At 37.4% G+C, this 24,822-nt stretch overlaps 1 protein-coding gene across 1 annotated transcript in view; it reads right to left on the reverse strand.

Annotated features, from left to right (window-relative positions):
- Nucleotides 1-24,822, reverse strand: part of DPP10 (dipeptidyl peptidase like 10) — a 292,219-nt gene that overhangs the window by 213,601 nt on the left and 53,796 nt on the right. The window contains exons 2-3 of the mRNA XM_075757159.1: nucleotides 22,179-22,293; nucleotides 14,169-14,264 (exon numbers count right to left, since the gene is read on the reverse strand). Of these exons, the coding sequence (XP_075613274.1) occupies nucleotides 14,169-14,264; nucleotides 22,179-22,293 (211 nt within the window). The remainder of the gene's footprint in view (nucleotides 1-14,168; nucleotides 14,265-22,178; nucleotides 22,294-24,822) is intronic.

Consider the following 24,822-nt stretch of genomic DNA (forward strand, 5'->3'; position numbering starts at 1 on the left):
ATTAATATCCATATATTCTGACTTCATTTAAACTGAAATAGCCTTTTCTGAATCTCTGTAATAATGTAAAAATATATTTCATTATAATGTACTGAAGTTCTGTATTAGGTACTAAAAGAACAGATATTCACTGAATATCTACAGATATATCAAGTTATTGAATAAAATTTTTGAGAAGTTTTACTTTGAAGCTTTCTATGTTTATTAAACAAAAACAGGAAGCAGAGAATAAAACGGATACTAAGTCAATCTCCACAAATATCCTTACTAAGAAACAAAATCACTTTCATCCAACACATTACCGGTGTTGGGAATTAGGAACTTTCATGGTTTTCAACAAAGGGACTGTCTTCAACATGGTGTTCAGACACTCCCACAAACCAGACAGGAGTCAGGCTATTCTTAATAGTTTTTTCTTCCTCTCATCTCTGGCAAGTCTTACTCTCTGATAAAAACAAACTATATTTCAAATGTAATCTTATTTCCTCAGAGTTTAGCCTTACCTAATACAAAAAACCAGCCCCAAGCAGTCACACAAATGAATGCAATTTATTGAACACTCAGACTTGTTCATTTTTGTAACGATGGACAGAATAAAAGATACTGTTAATTCAGAGTATATTTTAATCTAGTGGTGAGGCAATCAATGGCTGCATGTTGTAGTAACTCAGGATAGACACATCCTATACTAAAAAAAAATTGTTTGGTTAAAATTAGTAAAAGATTGCTCTGAAGATGGTAATAAGACAGAAAGCATTTAGTCCTAAGAGACATATTGTCTGCCACTACTTCCACATACTATATACCAAGGGGATGGGGGGGGGAGGAATGACGGTACCTGAAGTAAAAAAAAAAAATTGTGCATCTTCACTTTCAGCTCTTTTTCAATACTCTTTGCCCTCTGACATTATCTAAGTACTTAAAAATATACTTCATAAATTCTACTGTAATAATACAGCAGAACTATTGTGTTATTTCCATTATAGTAACATGCATGGGCTAATCAAGGTCTTCAAAAATAGAGTTTTGAGGCCAAATTGTTTCCAACTAACAATTTACCACAATAGAAGCTCAAGAAATAGCTGGAGTATTAAAACAGAGTACAACATTTATGTAACACTTTATAGGATCCTTTTAAATCACTAAAAAAAGGATGAACTTGCTAGAACGGTGAGTCCTTGCCTCTAGGAGGACAAGGTACAATGCTGGGTATAAAGACAGAAAAAAGATAAAAATTCGTAACTAACCTAAATTTCATTACATGTGCAGTTACCCAGAAACCAAAGAACTAGCATCCACCTTTGAAATACCTCGTTACAGGAGTCCATTTCCATATCTCTATACTTCTGGAATCCATCAGAAATCAATGGAATTGCTGCAGGTTATAATATTAACTCAGCAATTGACTTCCATTAATGGAACACAACATCATAGTTTGTGTAATTTAAAATGTGGTTTGGAGCTGTAATTCATAATATGGCTTATAGCCTCCTTCTCTAAATTATCTATAGAGATGACCAGAAAACAAAATATTGGAGAGTGCAAGCATTTTTATTCCAAATTAGAATAAATTGAAAATCTTATACTTTTTTTTTTAAGAAAAGGTTCAATATATTCTCTTTGAAATTATGAGGAGATACTTGTTTTTAAGTGTTGAACTGTTCACTCTGATAGTACCAAAATGCAGCATTTTTGCATAAAAAAGTTTGCACAACTAATACAAAATACTTCAAAATAACAGAGAAATGTCAAAAATCAAATGATTATAAAGAGAAGATTTCAACATTAGAAAAAAAAATTAAAAATAAAAATCACATTATCCAAAATGTGAGAAGGCTAAAGTGAACTATTTAAATCTTTTTCACAAAGCTTCTACAGAAACACTCTTTCATACAAAACTTGCAAATGAAGACAAAAAAAAAAAAATTGTCAGAAAAGTTTTCTGACAAAAATATCTTCAACCAACCATAACTGTCACTCTGAGTCTAACTCATGCCAGTAGTACCTGAAAAGTTATCATCATCTGACAGCTGCTTAGTGACCTTTACAGGTGAGCTGTCTCAGTCAAGATCCCGGTAACAAATACCTAAATATCTGAATCATCATTACAGAATCAACAGACCCATTTTGGCAGACAAAACTTCAGACATAACTCCAAGCCTAAGAAGAAAAAGAAAAGAAGCTACCTTCTTGTCCTCTAACTACTACTATTTAAGCTATTACAACTAATGCTCATGTAGTGCCTGTCCTGCAATAAAATAGATTAACTTACCTGCTTGGTGTTTATTTTGCTATTACTTACAATGAAGACTCTAAACTCCTGGGTTTTCATAGCCACATGTTTAAAGTTTTAAGTACTTTCAATTTTTAGTTTCAAATGGCAATTCACAGATCTGCAGCAAACTCTAGGCTTCCAAGGAGCTTTAGCTGAACTTAGAAATCAATACTCCACATGCAGAAGAAATTTTGTCAGCCATATGCCTAAAGTAGGCTGCAAGTACAGAAAGCACACTCTACATTACCCTTTGAAGCACTTGTCAAATGTCTTCATTCATCAAGTAAGTTCTCAGCTATGGATAAAAAACCCTCTCAAAACTAAAGATGTGCTTTTTCCCTGAGGACAAAAATATCATGAAAAACCTCAGTAAAAACTGGGTGCAAGCTGAATCACTCTCACCATGGAGGCCAATATCTAAATTCTGTCGAAAACTTGATTGTTTCTCCAAGTCCTATGTTTTAGTAATTTTATTTTAACAAAGTGCCCAGCATTTAATTATCTTACTAGAAAGTGTATGGGTTTGTATAGCCCCATCAATGGATCACAATAAATCTATATTTATAGATTTGGCAAAGTGATACATGGTTGCTATGAAGATTACTAGCTGGCAAACACCTCACACAATTTGCCTAGAACCTTTGTGAGATTGGATAAACAAGCAAATATCAGCTGCCTCTAGTTCATCTCAACTCTACAGTCTCATACAGGCAGTATGGCAGCCGCATGTGATTTCTGCAACAGTAAATTAAAAATGTAATTAAATCAGACTGTCAAATATGTAATAATTTAAAGTTTATAGCACTTTCGTTCTCACAGTACTTCACACATCCCCAAATAAAGATGTAGCTACAATTGTAAAGCACAACTTTTGACTAGACAAAGTGGCAGGCAGGTCGTGCCACCGGATGCTCCTCAGGCACGGTGTCAGCAGGGTTAGGGCTTTGGTCCAGTTTCGGGGCTGGCCGCATGAGTGACACATCACGAGTGTCTTTAGCACCAGTCTCATGTCTCCTGCTCATCACTAGTGCCAGCTCTTGTCTCTCAAAGATCAGAACCACTATGATTAAGTGGAAATTCTCACTGCCTGCATGTGTCCTCCCAGAAGCTGCCTGGAGCTACAGAACAGAGAGACGTCCTTAATGGGAAAACACATGCACCCTGTGGCACTGATGAAGCACTAACACAGGCCTTTGTCCTCTCCATTGGACTGTTCCTTTGTTTCTCTCTCCTGTTCCTGCCTCTGCTTTCTCTTTATCCAGTTGCTTTCCTTTTTTCTCGTGTTTTTATTGTTACATGTTTTACACTTTTACTCTGCAGATTTCTCCCTCCAGTGCCTTTCCCCTCTGAACAGGTCCAAACTACAACAGGATGCAGTTTGGATTAAAACTGTGTAACACTTGTGCCATCTCCTCCTGCTCAACACAAACATTTCTTGGGAGAATTTAACAGAACTGATGCATTTAAAAGGACTGACGTGGTTCAGCTCGAGCCGGCAGCTGAGCGCCAGGCGGGATGGGGAGGAGAACGGGAAAGACAGAGGGAAAAACCCCTGGGTTGGGAGAAGGACGGTTTACTGGGACAGCAAGGGAGAGGGAAACAACAGCAACAGTACTGATAATGGAACATACACAATGGGTGACAACAGAAAGCAATTTACCGAACCAATTTATGACCGACCGGACGCTCAGCCCACACTCAGACCACCCCGGAGCCGCGCCGACCCGCCCCTCCCCGACTAACCCCTTTTTATGGTGAGCATGACATCACATGGCATGGAATAGCCCCCGGCCAGCTTGGCTCACCTGTCATGGCTCCTTGTGAAAATTAACTCCATCCTAGTCAAAACCAGGACAAGACTGTTGAAAGAATCCTAAATATATGACCTAAATATACACCTTCCTAAATATACTAAACCCAAAAGTCCTTTTGCATCCCACTGAAAGAGATAACAAGCAAAATTGTTCAAGTACCAACCACATTTTCATACGAAGAATGACCTTGGCCTGGTACGCATTTCTGTGTGACCGAACTGCCTTGACACCCTAGAGGTAAAGCATCAGTTCATATATTTAAGAAAAACACGTGGCACAGAAAACAAAATAGACCAGGGAAATGGATGAATGAATGGCAAATACGAGTGTCCCTGAAATCTGCCATTTGAACAAGAAAAAAATATCAGAGAATACACAATGAAATCAACTAAAGAGAGCAAAGAAGAAAAAGGACTAAAGGTGTAATAAACATATATATATGTCCATATATATTTTTTTAAAAATGCAATTTTTATAGATCCATTATCTAAGCATTTGAGCAATACAGAATGGTATACAAAGCACTGGTTTTACTGCCCCTTAATTCAAGAAAGAAACAATCAGACAACAAAACATAATTATTAGAAATATATTTAAAAACCAAAATTTTACAACTACTTTAAACATTGTACAACTTACTAATCTGCCACAAAACACAACTAAGCACTTGTTAAAGGACTGTCTATTTAGACAAATAAGTAAGAAAACTGCAGAAAATTAGAGGATTTGTTTTAGGCAAATGGAAAAAGGCAGAATCAGCCATCAGCACTGCTGTGTGCAGCTAGAACTGAAGGTATATCCACCTCCCGCACAGCACTCCTTTGAAGAGAATGGAATTGCTGATGAGCAAATTAGAGATTACTGAAATGAGCCTGTAAGGACCATAAAACCAGCTGCATGTATAAATAGCAGCTTCCAAAGAAAAAGTGAACAGGTCACAACAAACCCAACCCATGGGGAAAGGGCTACAGCTCCAGCTGGGCAATAGCTCCCTTTTGCTCAGGAATGGTGATGCTAAGTTGGGAAAACAGAACAAAGAGGCACAGGATGAAAAGAATGCACTTCACATATATATAAACCTGCTGATGCATGAACACACACATCTGAGGTCTTAACGTCTAACAGAAAAAAAAGAGTGGCATTCTGGAGAGAACTCACAAATCTGTTGTACAGCACCCACCACCAGTTATCATTCCAAAACTCTCAATCCACTGTTCAGGTTTGCTCATGTAGAAAAATAACTGCCCTAGAGGGTAGCATCCTAAGAGTAATGATGTAGCACACCCAGTTTATACTTGTTCATATTAAGGACTGCTTTCCTAGTCAAAAATGTATTACTGAGAAAAGGTCTCCCTCTTTCATGGACATTGCTATGGTAACTGGAATAGTAACCTTAATACGTGCACTACACTCAGGAGACTTTTGCTTCACAAACTAGGGAGAACTAAGATTTATTAAGTGTCTGGTCCACTTACCTATGGGTTCACATACAGAATTACTGTACTTAACCCTTCAACATTAGGTTGCTATCTATAAATACTGCTTGGAAATGTAAACCATTCTGCTAACCTCTTTCAAAATACAATACATTATACAACAGATACTTACAAAATATTTACACAGGCAGAGTGTAAGTATATTGATCTCTTTGTAAATTCTTAATGCTTTGGGTTGTAGAATAAGTAAAAAAATCAATAGGGACATAAATTTTAAGAAGGATTGTAATGATTAGCTGTATTTTTGGCTAAAGATGGCAAAAGGTAGTTTGATCTTCCACTAGTTGGAATACTTGATTTCATTTTTTCTAACTTCCTTTTGTCCCATCCCCATAGATTTCAATGAGCACGGAATCAGTCTACATCTTAATGAATACAACTACAAGTTGTTACAAGAAATAAAGACTTTTCAGGAAAATAAATTTCAGGTACTCTATGGAGAAAGTATAACATCTCTAGTGGAAAAAAAAAAAGATAGAAAACAAATGCTTAAGAAAAAAATTTTTGCAGTCAATAACAGCAATGCTCAAGTGAAGAGAGCTACAAGACAGTACAGAGGTCACGTCTAATACAATGTTGTATTAGTGTACAAAGAATATTGGTGAAGGAAGTGAGATTTCTAAAGAGGTGTGCTAAGAAGTCATTTACAAAATACAATGGTGACACAAGTTAATGGCCCTGAATACATAGCACTATTTAATGCTTGTTAACGATCATTAACACTGGCACCAGTATCGATGTAGCAATGGGGCTTAACATAGTTGATCTGAGCAGAAATTACCCAAGATCTACTTCTAAGCAAGCAAGTCATGTGGCACCTTAGAGACATCAATAATACAAGAGCAGAAAGAAGTCTAGTGCATGTCACAGACTGTAATAGTGTGGTTGGGCAGGGAAGGTGAGTTAAAATAGCCACTAAGTAACATTTTTAAAGAGTAGACTGCATACAGTCTAGAGGAAAAAGCAATCGAGGGAAAAACACTGTTGTGTTACAACCGGTGAAACAAAGAATTTTAATGAGGAGAACAAAACACCTTCCTGAGAAATAGGCTATACAACTGCTCATCCTCAGGGTAGAGAATCAGAGGAGAAAAGGAACCTCTGGCCTTCTGCCTACAGGGAAGAGTTCTGCGGCCACTCTGGTGAGTGTCCCACCGCTGCAGACCCACAACATCTAAACAGGCAAGTTCCACTCACAAGGACAAGTCTCTGAATCTGAAGCACAAGAGCATCTCTGCTTCGTGGAAGAAAATTAGTATTTGCTTGGTGATAATGATTACTGATGGAAAAGACTGTCTTTTTTTCTGATAAGTCGCTACAGAAATGAGATGAAATCTCCACTTCTATGCAGAAAAAAAGTATAAGATTTTCCCTGTCCTTGCTTTTAAGGGTGCATGTTCCATTCATGCACAGCTGCAACCCAAATTATTTCATGCTTTCTTATTTGCAATCCTACTTACAGTACTGCATAAAATAATTTCAGTTTCCATTTCCTGTTCACATTAACAATTTTGTAGCTTTATGCACCTCACATTGTTTATATTCTGCTTTACATGCATTCTTTAAGAATAAACCTAAACTTAAAAAAAATAAATAAAAAAAAATAAAAATTCTTCCTAAAGCACAATTGGCCACTGGTTGAGAGGCCACAATTCCTGCATCAAGGGACACAACAAGGAACGTGGTGCCTGGCACCACGGGTGGGTACCTCCACAGCCCTATGACCAATCACCCATCTACAGCTGACTTGTAGGGAAGTTTTCAGCATCGGTGCAAATACAGACCCAAACACTTCCATCCAATTCCCTAACAAGAGAATTGAATCATGCTGCTCCCTAAGCCCATTTTACAACAACATTGTTTAAACTCTTTTAACAAGTTATTTTAATATATCAGTGGAACGGTACCGATCAAAACTTTTATTCCCTTTGTTGGCAGTTTCTGAGAGAAACTTTAGCCAGCCTGGAGACACTCTATATATCTTTTCAAATTTTCTGGGAGTTTTCCAAAACTTAGTTTTAAGACTTGGCAAAAACTAGGTGTGTAATTCACACCACTGCTAGAGTTTTATGAAATAAGAGTTTTAGCTAAAAGCTTCCAAAGATTGGAGCGCTATCTAGGATTTTTTTACTTGTTCTTCTACATGCTGCTTTTTCCTGCACAGGGAATCAAAGTCCAACCACCCTCTGCTGCCTTTCAGAAATAAACCTTTCACATCGTATCACAGGCAACAAAATAACTCCCTGACCTGGCTTCCAGCTTCAGGTTCAGTACAGAGAGATTCAGGTAAATAATGAACCTACATGCAGACCATCACTATACATAACTCTCTTCACTTCTGCCCAAGTTCCTGACAGAGCATTAATGCATCCTATCACAGCCTAAATATCTGAATGCCAAACACAGCTCATGCTACACTGAAAATGCACTTGTGCACAATGGCTGCATTCCAGCCTGCCCACTTCAGGCTCTCATCTCATTTAAGGGATGGGAAAAAATAATATAGGACTTCACTCTTAATATCCATCATAAATTACAAGAGTAATACCAACATATCTAGACATGTAATTCTAATAGAGATATTTGTCTGTTTATTGATTCCTACTCAGCAACAACTTTCTGGAGCAGAATCTGTCTTCTTTTATTGCTCAGTGATGGACTGATTTCTTGCACTTGACCCATATCATTGGCAAATATCACAACATGTGCAGCTCTGATAAATAAAGTTCATATTTACCTCATGTGCAGAGGGAAAACTTCCTTTTAAAAAAGTGCCAAATGTTTTAAACCACAGTTTCCTGAACAAAGCTGGCACAGGTGATACTGCGGAATCTGTGTGCTCTCCTTCCTAAACCACTTCCATTTTTATCATCCACTATTTTTAAAGCAATTTCACCCATCTTCATGCCAGGTTTCCCAGACTCACTTTTTATTTATTTTTTCAGGACAGACAAGAGCCAACAGAGACTCACGGAAAGCATCAGCTCAAGCAGAGGCCACTGTCTAAACATTTCACTCCCCAGGTGATAAAGGCAGTGCACAGCATGAGAAAGATGCTAGGGACAACCACAAATAAATCTATGGGAAGCCACTGTCTCATTTGCTCTTTAAGGAAACCAAACATGTTATCAGAAGCAATAATACTTTTTCAGTCAGGTAATATCTTTCCATGCTACTTTAACACACAGTCTACAAAATATTGCAGTGAAACGACTGTTTAATTTTTTTTTTTTTTTGAGAGACTCTAATAAGCACGATATGTGTTTACAAAATAAAATGTGAAGTGGGAACAGGGATTTCGGCCATAAACCATTCCCTTGGTTTCAGTGATGTTTCAAAAGGGTAGGCATCACCCATTCTTTTTTTCTCCATGCTGATAAAAATTGATGTGTGAAACTAAATAAAGATGCCTACATCAGAACTAGCAAATATTACTCAGAAAATGAAAGTCATGCCTCTGCTGAAGCTAATATAGGAAATTATAAAAACAAAAATAAAACAAGTAAAGACAAGAGCTTGAGTTAAAACAAAACCAGACATCTATTGCCTTGATACTGTTCTCAACGCAGAATGAAAATGTTTTTGACCTGGAATAGAGTGGTTTATTATCATCTCCAAAGAAACACATTAAAACCATAAAAGGGAAAAAAAAGAAGTTTGCCTTGAAAAACCTATGTACATGAAAAAATATTTTCTTGGGAAATTAAATCCAAACAGGTTATACCTGCTGAGATTACCAACACAACCTGGGATTTTATGCTGGACAAACTTGATAAATCTCATTCCAAAAACAGTGGTTTACAACAACAACAAAAAAAAAGAGGTACAAATACATGTTTTTTCCAGAAATCTCTCATCAAAATGGTGCATTTATACTCATCCTGATTAGTCCAACAAAAGAACTGTGTTTGCCAGGATGACACCAAAGGACAAATCTACCCCAACTCCTTCAAGGTTTTCTGTATCACCTGCAGCAGAGGATGTGAGCAGCAACTGCCTCCGCTCCACACACACACAAAGCCCTGCTTTAGCAGGGAGATGCCGTTCCTCCGCAGGGGACTGGACAGGGTAGTGGCCACTCTTCTCCAGCAGCAGCCGCCGGTTTGCCAGGGATGGCAGCCTGCCCCGGCGGCCGCCAGCTCGAGGCACAGAGTGTGGGTTAGCAACTCCTGTCTGACAAGGCACAGGATTTTACAAGGGCTAAAGGCAGGGAGAAGGCCGATACGTGGAGAAAATGCAGCTTTTGCATGAGGCCGAAAACCCTTCTTGATATGCAACTTGCCACCTCATCCCCTTTGGGTCCCCTCCCTTGCACAAGGATCAAAGTTTTCCTTCCCCTATTGTTACTGATTGCCCATAACGTCCTTATTTCCTCTGTTCCCCCCAAAGACAGAGAGGGCTGCTGCTTGTGAGATAAGTCTGTTTTGAATAAACTGTGGGGTCCTACAGGAGTATGGTATCTCTGCTATCATCTCTTGCCCTCCCAAAAATCACTCTCCTCCTCAAAGTGCCGCTGAAAACCCTTCCCTCTGCGCTGGCACCTGCCACCTCCCCAGTCCTCTCCCTCACTATACCAAAATCTGTGCTCTTGCATCTGCAGGACTGTGTTTGCCTGAAGAGATGTGATGCTACCCAGCCAAACACGTTACACTGCACTCTTCCTCTGAGATGGTGTTGCAAGGGTTACTGAATCCAGGAACAGACAGCTGCTCCAGGGGCAAGCAAGCAAGGAAGGGAAATATTCATTGTATCACCTCACAATTTCAGCAAAGCACGTTACAGAAGTTTTACTGTAAGCAGATGCCTACATCCCTCCCTGCTCCGTAAAGCACGTACACACACACTGAGGTATTTTGCTGAGCTTTAGCACAAGACGAGATTCCAGAGCACAGCCTGCTGCAGGCTGTCATTCAGACTCCAGGTCCTTCTCTGACACTTTTCATTCAGATATATCAAAAATATCATGACTGTGCTGACTATATACCCATCTGGCAGAATACAAGCAAGGAGTCAGCACACTCTATCACACGTAGGAAAGGTTGGCAAATATTATCTAGACAGCCAAAATGCAAGCAACTCCCATATTCACAGAAGGAATAAAAGCAAAGATGTGAATTTTATTGTCATTAATAGCCAGAGTCCCTGATAATAAGAGATGCAAGTACACCATGAAAAGATCTAGGGATTAGACTGCAAACCTTTTAAGCCCTCAGTATTTCTCACATGCCAGCATACATATTTCTAACTTAACCAGAATGAAGAAAATATCCTGAAAAAATGCTTCAGAATGGTTGAAAGATCCAGCTGCAGACTGCTGATATTGAAGATAAGCAATTATTTATACAGTGGTTTATGAAAAACTAACAGAGCAATGATACAGTTGTTGTCACTGATACAGTTAGTTTAGAACTATGCCCTAACACATGATGTATTGTGACCTGCCATTAAATGTATTGTACCAGCACCCAGGAGACATGCTCCTAAAGCAAACTGTGGTCCTGAAATGAGATGCTATGCCCCACCTGAAGCACAGATTGGTCCCTGCTGCAAAATGGTTAGAATCCAAGGCAGAAGCAATATGAGATACATTAAGTCTCTTAACAAATTTTTTGGCAAGGGAAAGCATAGGGGAAGTTTAACTGCAGTGCTTTCTTAAATTTAATTACTCTGGATGTTTTAAACTACATTGCAGTTTTGTACTTAAGTAAACCAAGCTGGTTTGCCATCTAATGTGAAGCCCTTATCAGTAGCAATGTGCTGTCAGATTTAAGTACTTTTATTATTCACTGGCAGCATTTTAAATTCTCACTTCCTATTAGAAAATCGGAAGATCAATAATGCTAAGGGAAGATGTGCTCTCATTTAACATCTTCGAAACTATGCCAAGCAACTGGAAGGCTTTCTGAAATCACTCTTTCAGATAACATGGATTGAACTGATTGATGGTTGTGTATGCTCTCCACCATGTCCTTTTAAATACAGTTGATCAGATTTATAATTGAAAAAGCTTAGAAAACTACTAAGTTATAATTTTCAAGAAAAATACTAGCCATCACCCATATTTTCTTTCTCTTTCCTTTGTAAATTCTTACAAAAAAAAAAAAAAAGACAAAAATCTGGTCAAGTTTAAAAAAATATTGTCTTTGAAACAAAACAAAAAAGAAGAAAAAAAAGGAAGGGAGGAAAAAAATCTGAAAGATACCTGCATAGGTACATCTTCAAATTAAATTAAATATGAATATATTTTGTCACTGTTAAAACTAGCTCAAAATTTTTCTTTTATTTTCTTTGGCAACAGCTGATTATCTCAGATAAAGGACAGTATTTCCCCTGCAGCTTTAAATATTTGCATAATTATTAACTTTGGGGGCAAGCACATAAAATTGTGGATTCAGTTTCAAGCAGAAAAGGAAATGGACTGTAAAAACTTCTGTACGTAAGAGCTTTTCTTATTAAAGAGTAAACTAAAAATAACTACACAGGGATGATTTCTGTAGTGGAGGAATTTGCAAACAAGGTAGAAATAATATTGTGTTTGGAAGGTAATACTAGAGAAATTCAAACATCAGTATGGAAAGTTTCATTAAAAGGCAGTAGTCAAATACTAGACCTTACCTAAGAAGACAGTGATTCATCTAGCACTTGAAATCCTTAAATCAGACATTTTTCTACAAAATATGCTCTAGAAACTGCTTACAGCAGGAATGACTTTTTCAATCTCTGTTCCCATCCCTTCTCAGGAAGTCAGGATGATAAAACTTTCAGATGGATACAAATTATTCTATCCCAAGAGGGGCAAAAAGTAAGTAGTAAGTAGCTCCTTATTTTCCACTAAAATCTTCCTGTGCAGAGTCCAGAAGCACTTACCCTGCCAATATCCAAAGAAAGTGCCAAATGCTCCCCTCCAGCTCCACAGTAATGAATGCTGAATATTAAGTTACATATTTCATTCTCCATGCATAAAATGCCACCATTGCAACGTTCCCATGCCAGGAAAGAAAATACAATCTTATCCCAAGTCTTAAAAATAAAAATAGAAACAGGAAGCAGAAATGCTGCTTTGCAAGACACCTCCTCATTTTGTATATTATCTAAGATATTGATTTCATTGACCATATTGAGACTTTTCAAAGAAAAAGAAAAAAAACCCAAAAACGTACACACATAGTTTTTCTGTGTTTATCAGAAATACTAAACAACTAGTAAACCTCTTAATTATCCCAACTTTTTCCTCAATACACACACATGTTCTAATAACAAAAAAGTCCCTTTTTTTGTACCATTGGACTTCATTGTTTCTTTGGCAAATAAACACAGGAAAACATCTAATTGCAAGCTCAGGAGTTCTCATACTGGCTGAGAAAAACATCACTGCAGAAAGACTGGATATTAGAACAACTGTACAGCTACTAAAACACAGGGCCCTTTATTAAATAGTATTTCTAATATTATTTTCAATAAATGGAAAAGTTTATAACTGTACAATCTCATAGCTTTTAGACTAGATTGCTTATGACCTCCGTTTTTTGCAGGATACTAGTAAAAGTGTCTTCCGTTGTATGAGTTTCTTAAGATGGATTTTGAACACCACAAAATAAACCTGTATCCAAGCAAGTGCTTAGCACCAAATTCTACATTTCTTTTTACCACATCTGGAACAGTCTTAAAAGAAGCTTTTATCTTACCACAGGCTGTAGAACAGAGTTAAAAAATACAATAAACTACAAGTTTTATAGTATCAACAATATTTAATATTGAATCATTACTTCCCATGCAAAGTTACTCTGAATTTACATACACAATCACCAGACTTTCAAACTCCTACCTTCCATAGAGCAACCCGTAACAATACTCTATTTTGCACAAAGCCTATTGTTATTCCTTTGATTGTAACACCTGGAGTAATACAAAGATCAAACTATAATGACACAAAACAGACGGTCACTGTTGTGTTACTTGTACATTTCTTGCAAATAGAAAGAATGTGAACAACCCATGCGATCAAGAGAAAAGGAGTTCAATGAGCTGAAAACAAGAGTTTAAATTTGTTTTCTTTTTTACATTAAAACCGCATAATTCTTTGGGAGTCTACATACCATTTATAAATTACTGAATAAAGTAGAACATTAAATACAATTTGTAGACATCAGAAAATTACTAAGAGCTGTACAAGTATATTGAAATATTTAAGAATCTACTCCAGACATGAAGAGTCAGAACCAGTTCTCAAATCCCAAAGTTCAGATATTAATAGGACAATTTAATTTTCTGAATTGATCTTTTTTGTGAATCCATAAACAAGATGCAGTTCTTAAAAAGATTCTACATCACTGCCTCCAACTGAGTCAGTAGCATAAACAGAAAATTTCAGTGAGTTTCTACTAGACAGAGCTTTAAAATTAGAAAGTCATTTCAAAAATTAATGAAACAGGCATGATTCAGAACTACAAGGAAAACTAGGACACTGGCCAATTTCAAGAGAGTTTGAAATTTTAACTGATTCTTTCTCAGTGCCTAAGAAATATCATTCAAAATTCAAAATTATTACCTAGTTTCAAGTTACATGAGAGAAGATACACTCACCATTAATCCATTTGGCTTCCGGATTACGAACTATGAACTCTTTTCTGAAGAGATCTTCCAAGGACAATCTGGTTTCTGAAGAATTTGCAAGTTCATCTAAAATAAACATAGCAGGATCATTTTAGGTAGTTATTAAAAGCAATATATTCAATGTAGTTTGCAAAAAATTGGAATTACAGAACTAGAATATATAGTTCAAATGTCCTGTTGAAATCAATAACAATACCTTGCTCTTTGTTTCTTTTTCTCCACTGCAAGAAAACATGTCAGTTTTCTTCAGTAAAGCTTCAGAAAACAAAGCATTGGTGCCTTACGGACAGGACAAGTGAAGGATGTAGTGCTCGGCAATTTATTATACTGGGACTGTATTGGCAAAGCTCCTTCTCACAGCCCTACATCAGAAGCAAAGTCTGATTACAAACCAATACAAAAATTTCCTGACAGTCAGAGGATCTAGGCCATATTGATCACCTTATACAGAAAGAAACTAAGTAAAATACTCGCGTAAGTAAATTTGGAACCAATTTCACCTATTCTACAAATTAAAAAGGTAAAAAAAAATAATAATGTTATATGCACATTTTATAGTCTGTGCTTGCTCTCTAATGATAAGCACAACATAACATTTGGCTAACAGCCTTGTATTTTTTCCCCAAACATGATAGAATTCAGGAATATTGTGCTGCTGAACATCAGCCAACGTTGATTTTCAAAACAAAAAAATAAGTTGCCAGCTCCTAAAAATCATCTCCATGCTTTGGAAAAGAAAAAGGAAGCTCTGCTAAATTCTACTTCTCTTGTGCTGTAGGTTAAATAAGTAATAAGTAGTGGAGATTGAACAGTGCACTGTCACACTAACACGTGAAATCAGAGGTGCTATTAAAGCAAAAGTTTTGCTGTCAAAACACAAAGTTTCCAATGAATATTCACCGATGGCAGCTATGCACTTCACCTAACTGCTTCAGGCTATTTAGAACAGCAGTTGCCAAGAGCTGTGTTATACACTGCCTGTGCACTAAAAAAAAATATGCACCGATGCACTTCCTACACAATCAACCAGACAGATGCCCAGTCAGGTCTTTTCATCATGTTACCATTATTGGGCAGGTTTGCCATAGATTACCGCAGTATTTCTCTGCTCAGTGAGCTTTCCCCCCAATGTATCAGGCATCCACCTTGTCTACGAGAGGATCTTTTTGTTAGTCAGATTTTGTCCTTACACATCGCTGATATTAAACAGCGTCGCTGATGATAGACCCTTAGAAAAAGAGTCTCTACAGTCACGGTAGGAGCAATCTTGTTATCTTCATGTTGTCCTAATATGTTCCCAGCACATTTTTAACAAAGAAATATGCTTTGTAAAGGTCATATCCTGTAATACATTTCAGATGAAAATATGACCCCTTCACAGTGAAAAAAGTCAATCATAGTTTAGTTATTGGACTTTATTCAGTCAAATCTCTCAATTAGAGGCCCAGCCGAAAGCTTACTGAAATCAACAACAATATGATTTTTTTTTTTTGCCTTTAAATGTCAGCACTGCCTGCTGCAGCCACTTCAGTATTAATAAGGTCTATCCTTGCTGTATTGAAGAGAAACTCCTTTTTAATGCACATCTTAAATTTACGATAAACACAAGGCCATCACAGCTGCTCACTCCACGGCACTGCTGCATTTTGCACGCACCTCCCTCCCAGGTCTCAGCAGGACCCCGGTAAGCACTTACTCACCGTAATCAACTCTTCTTGCACTTGACATCTTATAAGGCTAAGCATGCGGAATTGTTCAAATCCTCTCTCATAAGACAAACGTTCTAATCCTTAAATAAGCTTTTTGCCCTCTTCCTACCTTCCAGGGATCAAAATAGCCTGTTTGGGTTTTTCTTCCTAGTCTCCAAGTCCAGCATGGGACACAATATTCCACTTGCAGTCTTACTAGAGCTTTACAGCAGAGTAACATTATCTCTCCTGATTTATACCTAATCCCTCTGTTTACACATCATGGGACCTTGTTAGCTCTTGCTCCTGCCACATACAGAGTTTTTATCTTCAAAGTAAGCACATGTTGTTATATATGCTCTATTCAGCTCCACAAATACATTCCCTGTCTTCAAAACACTGCTTCTAACTTAACAGAATCAAATACCAGGCTCTTCATATGCCCATTTTCCCCCTTCTCCACAACCTTGCTGACTACCTACCCTCAACAGGCTGTTTTCCATCACCTGTTTTGATTCAACACACCCTCATCCTGATGCTGTTTGTGATCCCGAAAGGATTCCTCTTCTAACCTTTCTTGAGTCTGTTTATTTATTGTGACCTCTTATATCCTGCAGTTTGCCAACTATCAATCAAGCTCACATAAGCTGTTATGTTGCCAAAAATTGTCTTACCCAAGACAGTTTAGTTTTCACAGATTCCTTTTTATTTATTTATTTTATTAACTGCTTTAATAAAAATCACTAAAACAATGCATCAACTGTGTACAGAAAGGCTATCAGAGAAGAAAGGCACACTGGTTCCGCTCTCTGTCTTCTAATTCACAAGCCTGCCAAGTAATCTCGATATAAATTGGATTTTAAAGTAACTTTTTAAATTGCTGTTAGCATTTCTAAGCTGAAAAAAGTAGCAACTTCAAGCAACTTTACTAGATGTTTGAAAAGTAATTTTTTTTTTCTAATGCTAAGTCATTACCAAAATGGAGCCTTGTTTATAATCCTTGACACTAGCTTTCCACTCAGTCAGTATCTCATATCATATAATTTTTAAGCAAAATGTTGATTTGACATCAAGACTCTAAAACAGTAATTTAAGTTTCCAAAATGCTTAGTTTATATATAGCAAGATGAATTACACATCATGTGAACTCTCAGAACACTATACTGGGTTAATCTTTCTTGAGTACAAGCACAAATTAGCATGTACTTCACAAAGTACTTGTTCTATTTTAAAGACTGCCTTTTTTACACTTTATGTTTATTACCACATTACCAAATAGCCTACTATTGGTTTTTCGTTTCCATTTTAAATTTTATTGATTTATTCCTTAAAGGAATCATTTTTCCATTGTCCTCACACTATTTCACGTGAATTTCTGTATTTTGGTCTGAAATTATATATATTATGTATAGAAAAAGAACACAGATTACAGAAGATAGAAACAAAATCAAATGTTAAAAACTAAATGGCTACTTTTTAACTACACACCAAACTAACAACAGTTCAACAGCTGGTGTGTATTTATTCAAAATGACAAACTTGTTTGTGCTTACTAAACTAGAAGACTGCAAAAGTAGATATTAATAGCCTTGTTATTTTCATGAGTTTATAGGAATTTTTTTTGCATGTTAAAAGTAGTCTAAACACCTCATAAAATTTACTTTCTAACTTAGCAAATAAAACTAATAATGATGCAGTGTAATATATTATTAACTGAAACTCCTTACTGACTTTTCTGTGGAAAAAAAAGTTTTAACACTAGAACTTAGGATAAAGGCTTGATGTTAAATGCCATCTGAAAAGTGGAAAACCACCACTGGTAAACTGTATGCAAGCTAACAGGTACATCAATAACTGTGAATTGGTATAGTTTGTATTATGTTTGCATGAAAAATTTGCCAGAAAATAGTCAGACATCAAAACTTGTTTGCCAATTTACAGTAGGTACAGGGAGCATTGAATAGCAACCTGAATCTTCTGGTAATGAATCTCCACTTCAGCAAAAATAATTTTTAGTTTGCTTTCTATTCATTTAAGACTAGTACGAGAGATGGTGTGGAGACGTCGGTCCCGGCCCCGTTCTAAACAGAGCATTTATCTATAGACATAATCCAAATGGATCCTCTTGCTATAGCTTGAGTTTACTCAAAAAAATTTCAAAAAAGCATTTTGTCAGTTTGGCTGACCTAAATGGTCCCTAAAGGAATTCTTCTGCAAAGCTGTCTTTTTTGGGTTTTTTTTCCTTTTTCTTTTGCATCAAGAGATAGCAAAGCAAACTGAGTTTGCTTTGTGTCTATGAGTAGAGTTACATGCCACTTTGCTCAACAGTAATTACCATACATCAACATGCATGGTTTAAATGCAAACATCAGTCTCTCAGTAAAGAAGACCCGCATAAAGCATTTGAGTCTGCCACGCCTTCAGAAACTGGAAGTTAACATGAAGGTAGAATTACTGTCATTCCCAAAGTGAAAAACAGCTGTAAGCGTAGTGGCAAAACACCTGTACAAGGGTGGCAACATCTGTACAACTCTTAGGCTATTCTTAGGTGATTTTTCATATAAAAGCTTTCAGTTGCTAGTAGTTCCAATTGAGCATTTCTCAGTTTTGAAATACAGATCAACAGCGGTCAATCAGATAGGTCTTCAGACAATTCCTACCATGTGGAACATACCGTCATGGCGCAAAGCATAAAACCCTGCTGATTTAAAGGCAGGAGTGAGGCCCTGATCCCAGAAAAATCTACCTGTGAATATTTCAGTGTGTGCAGGTATGTGATGAAACTTCAAAAGCATGAAACAGAATAAAACCAGAACCAGAAAGATACCTGTGTTATGCTTGTACATACAAACCAAATGATGGCACCTCATGAACAGCTATTTCTGTCTCTACACTGGCCATTAATTCACAATATAAAGGAAGTTATATTTATAAGATTATTCCCAAAGTATTTTCTTCTTTCATTCTTTAATTCTCTCCTAAATACCTCTCCACTAATCATCTCCAAATATTACACACAGAAATCACTGGATTCATAATTAAATTGCCCCAGAGGATAGAGAGGCCACTGTTCTGAAACTCCCAAATTTTTCCACACTCCAGCCCCTTTAACAACAGCAACCTCATCCTTTGGTATCTCCATGCACTTCCTTTATCATTGCACTATCTAATTGTGAAGAAAACAAGCAGGGATACTTGCCTGCAAGTCTTCTACTCCCAGCTACAGAGCAGTGTAGCAATTCGTACTTGGTGGGCACAATGGGGTTTATTTTAACATACTCCTTAGTCCACAGAGGTTCACAAAGAGCTGTTGAGCCCCAACAAGAGGTTACTGGACTGAGAGGTCATTCAGACTCTACCACTAATCTCTTACATTACTGAATGGTCCAGTCTTCCATTTTTCTCTCTCTCTGTTGAGAACACTAATACATTTATAACATTTCTGAGTATTAGCACAGATGAAAAACAATAAAAAGGGGACCAAAATATTACTAATACTGTTGATACAATTTACTAAAACCACAACTATAATTGCAACACAGGTATTTCATGTTTTAACAGAAGCTAAGATACTAGTAGGTCAAAATAAATCTCTTATTCCAACACAGTTTCTGCTTAGTGTTGTATATTCAGGTTATATTTCATGTAATAAAAAACACTAAAAAAAAAAAAATCAAGAATTTCCATTCAGTTTTAATACTGCTTGTATGTTTAGCAGACGCTAAAGGTTCTTTGAAGCCTTTTGGATATAATTTATGTGGATTTTCTTTTAAATGCTTGTTATGTCATACGGAAGCATTGATCCCTCTATTAAAAAAGGCATGAAAGCCGTTGCTCAAATTTTGAGTGAAGTCAAATGACAACTGTTAAAGTGTACACAGACCTAAGAGTTTCTTATATTGTGGACAAAGCAAAGTATAAATAATTGCAGGCAAAAGAGATAATTTCTGTTGGATTTGGCATATCAGTAAATACACTTTCGCCTCCACAAAATTTTCAATAAACCAATCAGGCTTCTGAGCAACCATCATCCAAAATTATTATCATCTCAACAAAAAGAAGCAGTATAATGCACAGTGTTTAGGGGGAATTTACATGAAATCTAAAAAGCATCCATCGGTACAGGAAGAACTAAATAGGGAAAGAAGTCTCTGATGCTCAAAATAGTATTAGAAATGAAAAGTAATGCACTCTGAACTATCCCCAGGTAATATAGGATAAAATTGTCATGATTGCATTGAACATCTTAATTCAGATCTATTGTATCTCATGAGAAGAATTTGCAAAACTAATTAATAATAACAAATCTGTAGCACCTTACAACTGAGCACCTCACAATAGCCAGACCTGTGAGAGAGTCTCCAAGTTTTTCCTCCCCTCGAATCCTAGATATCCTGAAGTGATCTTACATATATTCAAGACCAGGTAACTTCAGCTATAGTGCTTAGTACTTGCCAGCAAACCAGCAGAGTATCAGAATATTTTCTTCCAAAAACTTATTACTTAATCATGAAAGTGAAGAGGGAACAGCACTGATTAGGAATAAAATAGGGAAAGTAGCTGTTCTACAATGTACCTCCAAAGCTTTCTTTGGTAAGTATTTCCAACCTGCAAGAAACCCCAGTTTTACAGACCTAGATCATTTTGGGAAAAAGATTTTTATTTTTATCAAGCTCTACAGTCTCTGTGGGATATCTTAGAGCATCTGAGCTGACAGAACTAGTTTTCACTCGCATGGCTTGAACTGAAACGTAGGTCCCAGCTTACATCAAGTTTTCAAGCAAGCTCTCTGGATTTTGAAACAGCCTTAAAGATGTTGTAAAAAAATTAACATTTCCCTAGGTTGTTTATTCTTTTTTCCATGAGTGCCTTCAAAGACTTCAATGTACCATTTTACATCATTAATAATTCTATATAGATATGTGGGCCAGAATGGATGTTTATTATTGTGAATTCCAGCATAACACTTCTGAGATTTTACAAGCCTTAAAAAAAAAAAAAAGTTACCTCTCCTTGAAAAGAAAAACAGTCTTCTGTATTAAAGTGTACCAAGATACGCCACCATTTGCCCTCAGCGTCAGGTTTTTATTATTCCCTGGAGAAACTCCTATACACTGAGATTACAGCAGCACAACTTTGCTTTTATTTTTTCCTCACAATGTTCTAAGTAGAAGTAAGCAAACAGTCATTTCTTTACGATTCCTTGGACAGCACCATGCATATGTAGTAGATATTTATACAAAACAGAGGAAGCAGAACAGTCCAGAGTATTCCTGCATAGTCTCCCCCTCAGCTGTCTCATTCCCTCTGGCAAGCAAAGCTTTTTGATCCTTTTCCACCCAGTCTCACCACCTTCCTTTCAAGCAGTAGTAGTCTACTACTGTATTTGCTCATGCACAGCCCCACCCAGCTTCCCTTGATGATTTCATCCAGTGGTGAAATAGTTAAATAATGGTTCCAGACAAACAAGCACTTCAGTAACCTTTTGGTTTACACAAACCAGTCACTTACGTGGCAGAGCATTTGTAGACCAATATTTACTATCCAGGCAGGCTATCCAAGTCAGGTACTTTACATTATAACTTTAAATCTGACAAAAAGAATTCAAAGGTATTTTTCCTTTAAAACTTGTGCAGTGTTTCCTTCTCTTAGGTTCCTAGATATAGCTAAACGGTTGCTGCCCCAGCAGTAAAAAAGAAAATCTTTAGAAAAATGACTCAGATCAAAATAGCAAAAAAAAAAAAAAAAAAAAATCAAGCATAATTATTTTTATATGTTCAGCTGGGTTTTTTTGTCTGTTACTTGCCCTCCTCTCCTTTTATTTTTTTGTAACTGAACCATTCAGCAATTTTCCCTCTCTTTGTTTTTGAGAAAAAGAGAAGGGAAGAAGTTTGTGCATATTCATATGAAGATGCATGCTTCTGGTTCAGTGAGAAGTTTCATTCTCAGTCTTCCATGACATACAGCTTTCTCTTAGCTCATCTATGAATCTGAAATTGCACCAAGACACAAGTGACAAAATCTTAAAGTCAGCTCACACCTGCTGAGGCTAATGAGAATTGCTTGTAGCCGTCTCAAGGCTGACACAATGCTAAGGACGTACTGCCAAAGCCAAATGCTTCTGCTCCACAAAGCCTCCGGTAACTCTTGAGTCCCTACAGGCACCAAATTTATAGTAGCCAGAAGTTAAAAATGCTTTAGGGCAAGAGATACTTTAACATTTATATGTTATTTTAATGACTGCATTATGAATCATACACCTTCAGTAAGATAAAATAAAGAAGTAGGTTACCTGGGGTTAAAAGAATGACAGACATAGTGATGAGTGAACAAACAACTAGAATCACCAGGAGCGCAATAGCAATTCCCTTCCAGTTCCTCTGCGGAGGGCTGTTACTTCCAAGTTCCTACAGGAATGGAAAAAAATAAAATAAAAGGAAAAGACCATGTTTCATCATCATATATTTCTAGAAGTATTAGAGATAGGAAAATTGCTCTGTGCCAACTCATAATTACAGCACAGGAGGTGATCATGATCCCTCCCCTCTCAATAGTACACACAGTCACCCAAAGGTGTGTAATTCTTATGCTTTTTTAGTAGACATCTCTCTTTTTTAAATATATATATGTAATTTTATACCCCTAAGAGGCAATCAAATGAGCTTATACAAGCTGTCCCAAATACAACTGGTGTTAAAATGTGCTGAACAGAAACTTCAGGACAATATCAACTAGCAGTTTATAAGATAATTACAGAAATGAAATGTAGCAATTTACTGTAATTCCACCTAACGTGGTATGGACCATAAAGGTTTAAATACACATCCTTTTTAATGTACACTATTAAACTTATTTGTAATAGAAAACATTTACAAAATTGCCTGAGGCACCAAGTATTCCATCTGAAGCTACACAACTCTTCTTCTCTCTACAGTAGTTCAACTGTAAACTGCTCCCCTTTTACTCATAAAAAACCAACAGTAGCTTATAACAAATGTTAAATGAATGCTTCTGTAACTACTAGTACACTTAAACCTACATTCTCTGTGGTTACATGTTTAACTCCTAGTAACTCCAGCCAGATGCCATTTAGGTTTGGTAGTAGTAGCAATGCACTGCCTGTGTTCCTGGTACAGTTTGAGATCAAACAACAGGTAAACATCTAACAATAAAATGACAAAACCAGTATGGTAATTGTTTCACACAATACTAACTTCCTCTCATAGAAAACAGTAATTTTTTTAATCTATAGCTGGCAAGCATAAATGTTTCTCTGCCACAATTACCCATGTCTTTACTATCTCAAATTGCTGTGGTAAGACTCTGTGAAAAGAAACCTGAGAGATACTTCTCAGAAGATCCCACTTCTGCCTGCTTACAAAGTTGAGTTACGTTACACGAGCACTTCACAGTCTGCACAAGCTTCCACTAAGCTCTAACTACATACCAGGTGGGGTAAAAAACATGGGCTTTTGCCCACCCTCACCCTTGAAGATAAGGCCACATAAAAGCCTCCCCTCCCCAGGACCTGCTGCTATATTGTGCACCAGCAGAGCCCTGCAAGGCTGCCTTACTGAATGTATAGGGAGGGACTGCCACAAAAGGTGAGATTACTTGGAGTCTCTCCTATATGATCTACGGTCCTGGGTTTGTTAATCTTGCAAGTACACAGCAAGGATATTCTTTTATATTTCCCTCTTCTGCTGGACAAAAGGGCAGAGGGATGAGGCAGACTCTGCCACCTCAGCCATCTTGTTGTATGGGTAGGACTAAGGCACAGGAAGGTGCCTCCTGCTATGCTTTATAAGCTTCCAAAGGCATATTAATACTTTTTAAATATTATTTCCTTTTTGTTTTCTGACTTATGAGTGAAAAATAGAGATGTTTTAACAGAAAATTACAACATTCTTGTGCCTTCTTGGCTGTGTACACCATCCAGAACAGCATCTCTAACAGTGTCTTTTATTTTTTTCACCTGTTCATTTCTACCTGTAGAAGACAGTTTCTCTCCCTGGTCCTCTTTTCCAGGAAACATAAGGGGAATTTCCCTACACAATCTCTCAGCAATCCCACAGGGGAAGCCTTGCAGGAGCCCTCAGCAAGGAGCCTCCCACCACACTGACATGGCTGCTGCCTGCTGGCCTCCATCCTCCTGCTTGGCCTGGGCCCAGCTGAGCTTCCTTATTTTAGAGATTGCTAGCCTCACCACAGGAAAAAAAGTAACCATTCCATCTACTCAATTTAAACCCTAGGCCACAGCTGGTCTTCACGAGGTCAGCTCCTTCACCTGGCAGGCGTTAACCTTCCCTCCTCCACAGCTGAAGCCAGCTCAGGCCTGGTGGTAAATGGCCACCAGCCAGCCTGGGCTGCTCTTGGTCCTTCCCTCCTGGTGGCTGTAGGAGAAATTGTACTTTATTATTGCACAAATCTCCTCTTTGGTGTTGATGGAATGGCAGATAATGGATGATGTTCAATTACCGTGCACAGAAGGAAATTATCAAAGACAGTTGCAGCACAGCATTAGCAGGCAGTCCCTCTCGGGCTGAATTCTGTGCAGCTTTCCTGGGGATCACCATACAGGAGAAACCTGATTACCAAAACCAACAACACATCTTTGATGCCCGCAGGTTTTTTTGCTAAAGTTCAGGACTCCTGTCTTCCACAGGCAGAAGGAAAAAAACTATTTAAGCAGGAACTCCTGGTATCTGTCTCCTTTACCCATCCCGTTGCCCCGTTCGCCAACCCCTTGCAAACCTGCCTGCTCCCCTCGTTTTCTTCAGCTCCTTCTGATTCACTCCCACTTTCGTAAATACTAATTACCACAGCAAATTCCTGACTAGCCTTAAAGGCAGTTGGGCTTCTAGGCCTGCATGATGGTTTCACAAGCCCCTTTGGTGTTCCCTAGGATATGAAGACTCCATGGTTTGATCCCTTCT

The sequence above is a fragment of the Balearica regulorum genome, chromosome 6 (assembly GCF_011004875.1).
Source record: "Balearica regulorum gibbericeps isolate bBalReg1 chromosome 6, bBalReg1.pri, whole genome shotgun sequence".
In the NCBI taxonomy this organism is placed as follows: Eukaryota; Metazoa; Chordata; class Aves; order Gruiformes; family Gruidae; genus Balearica; species Balearica regulorum.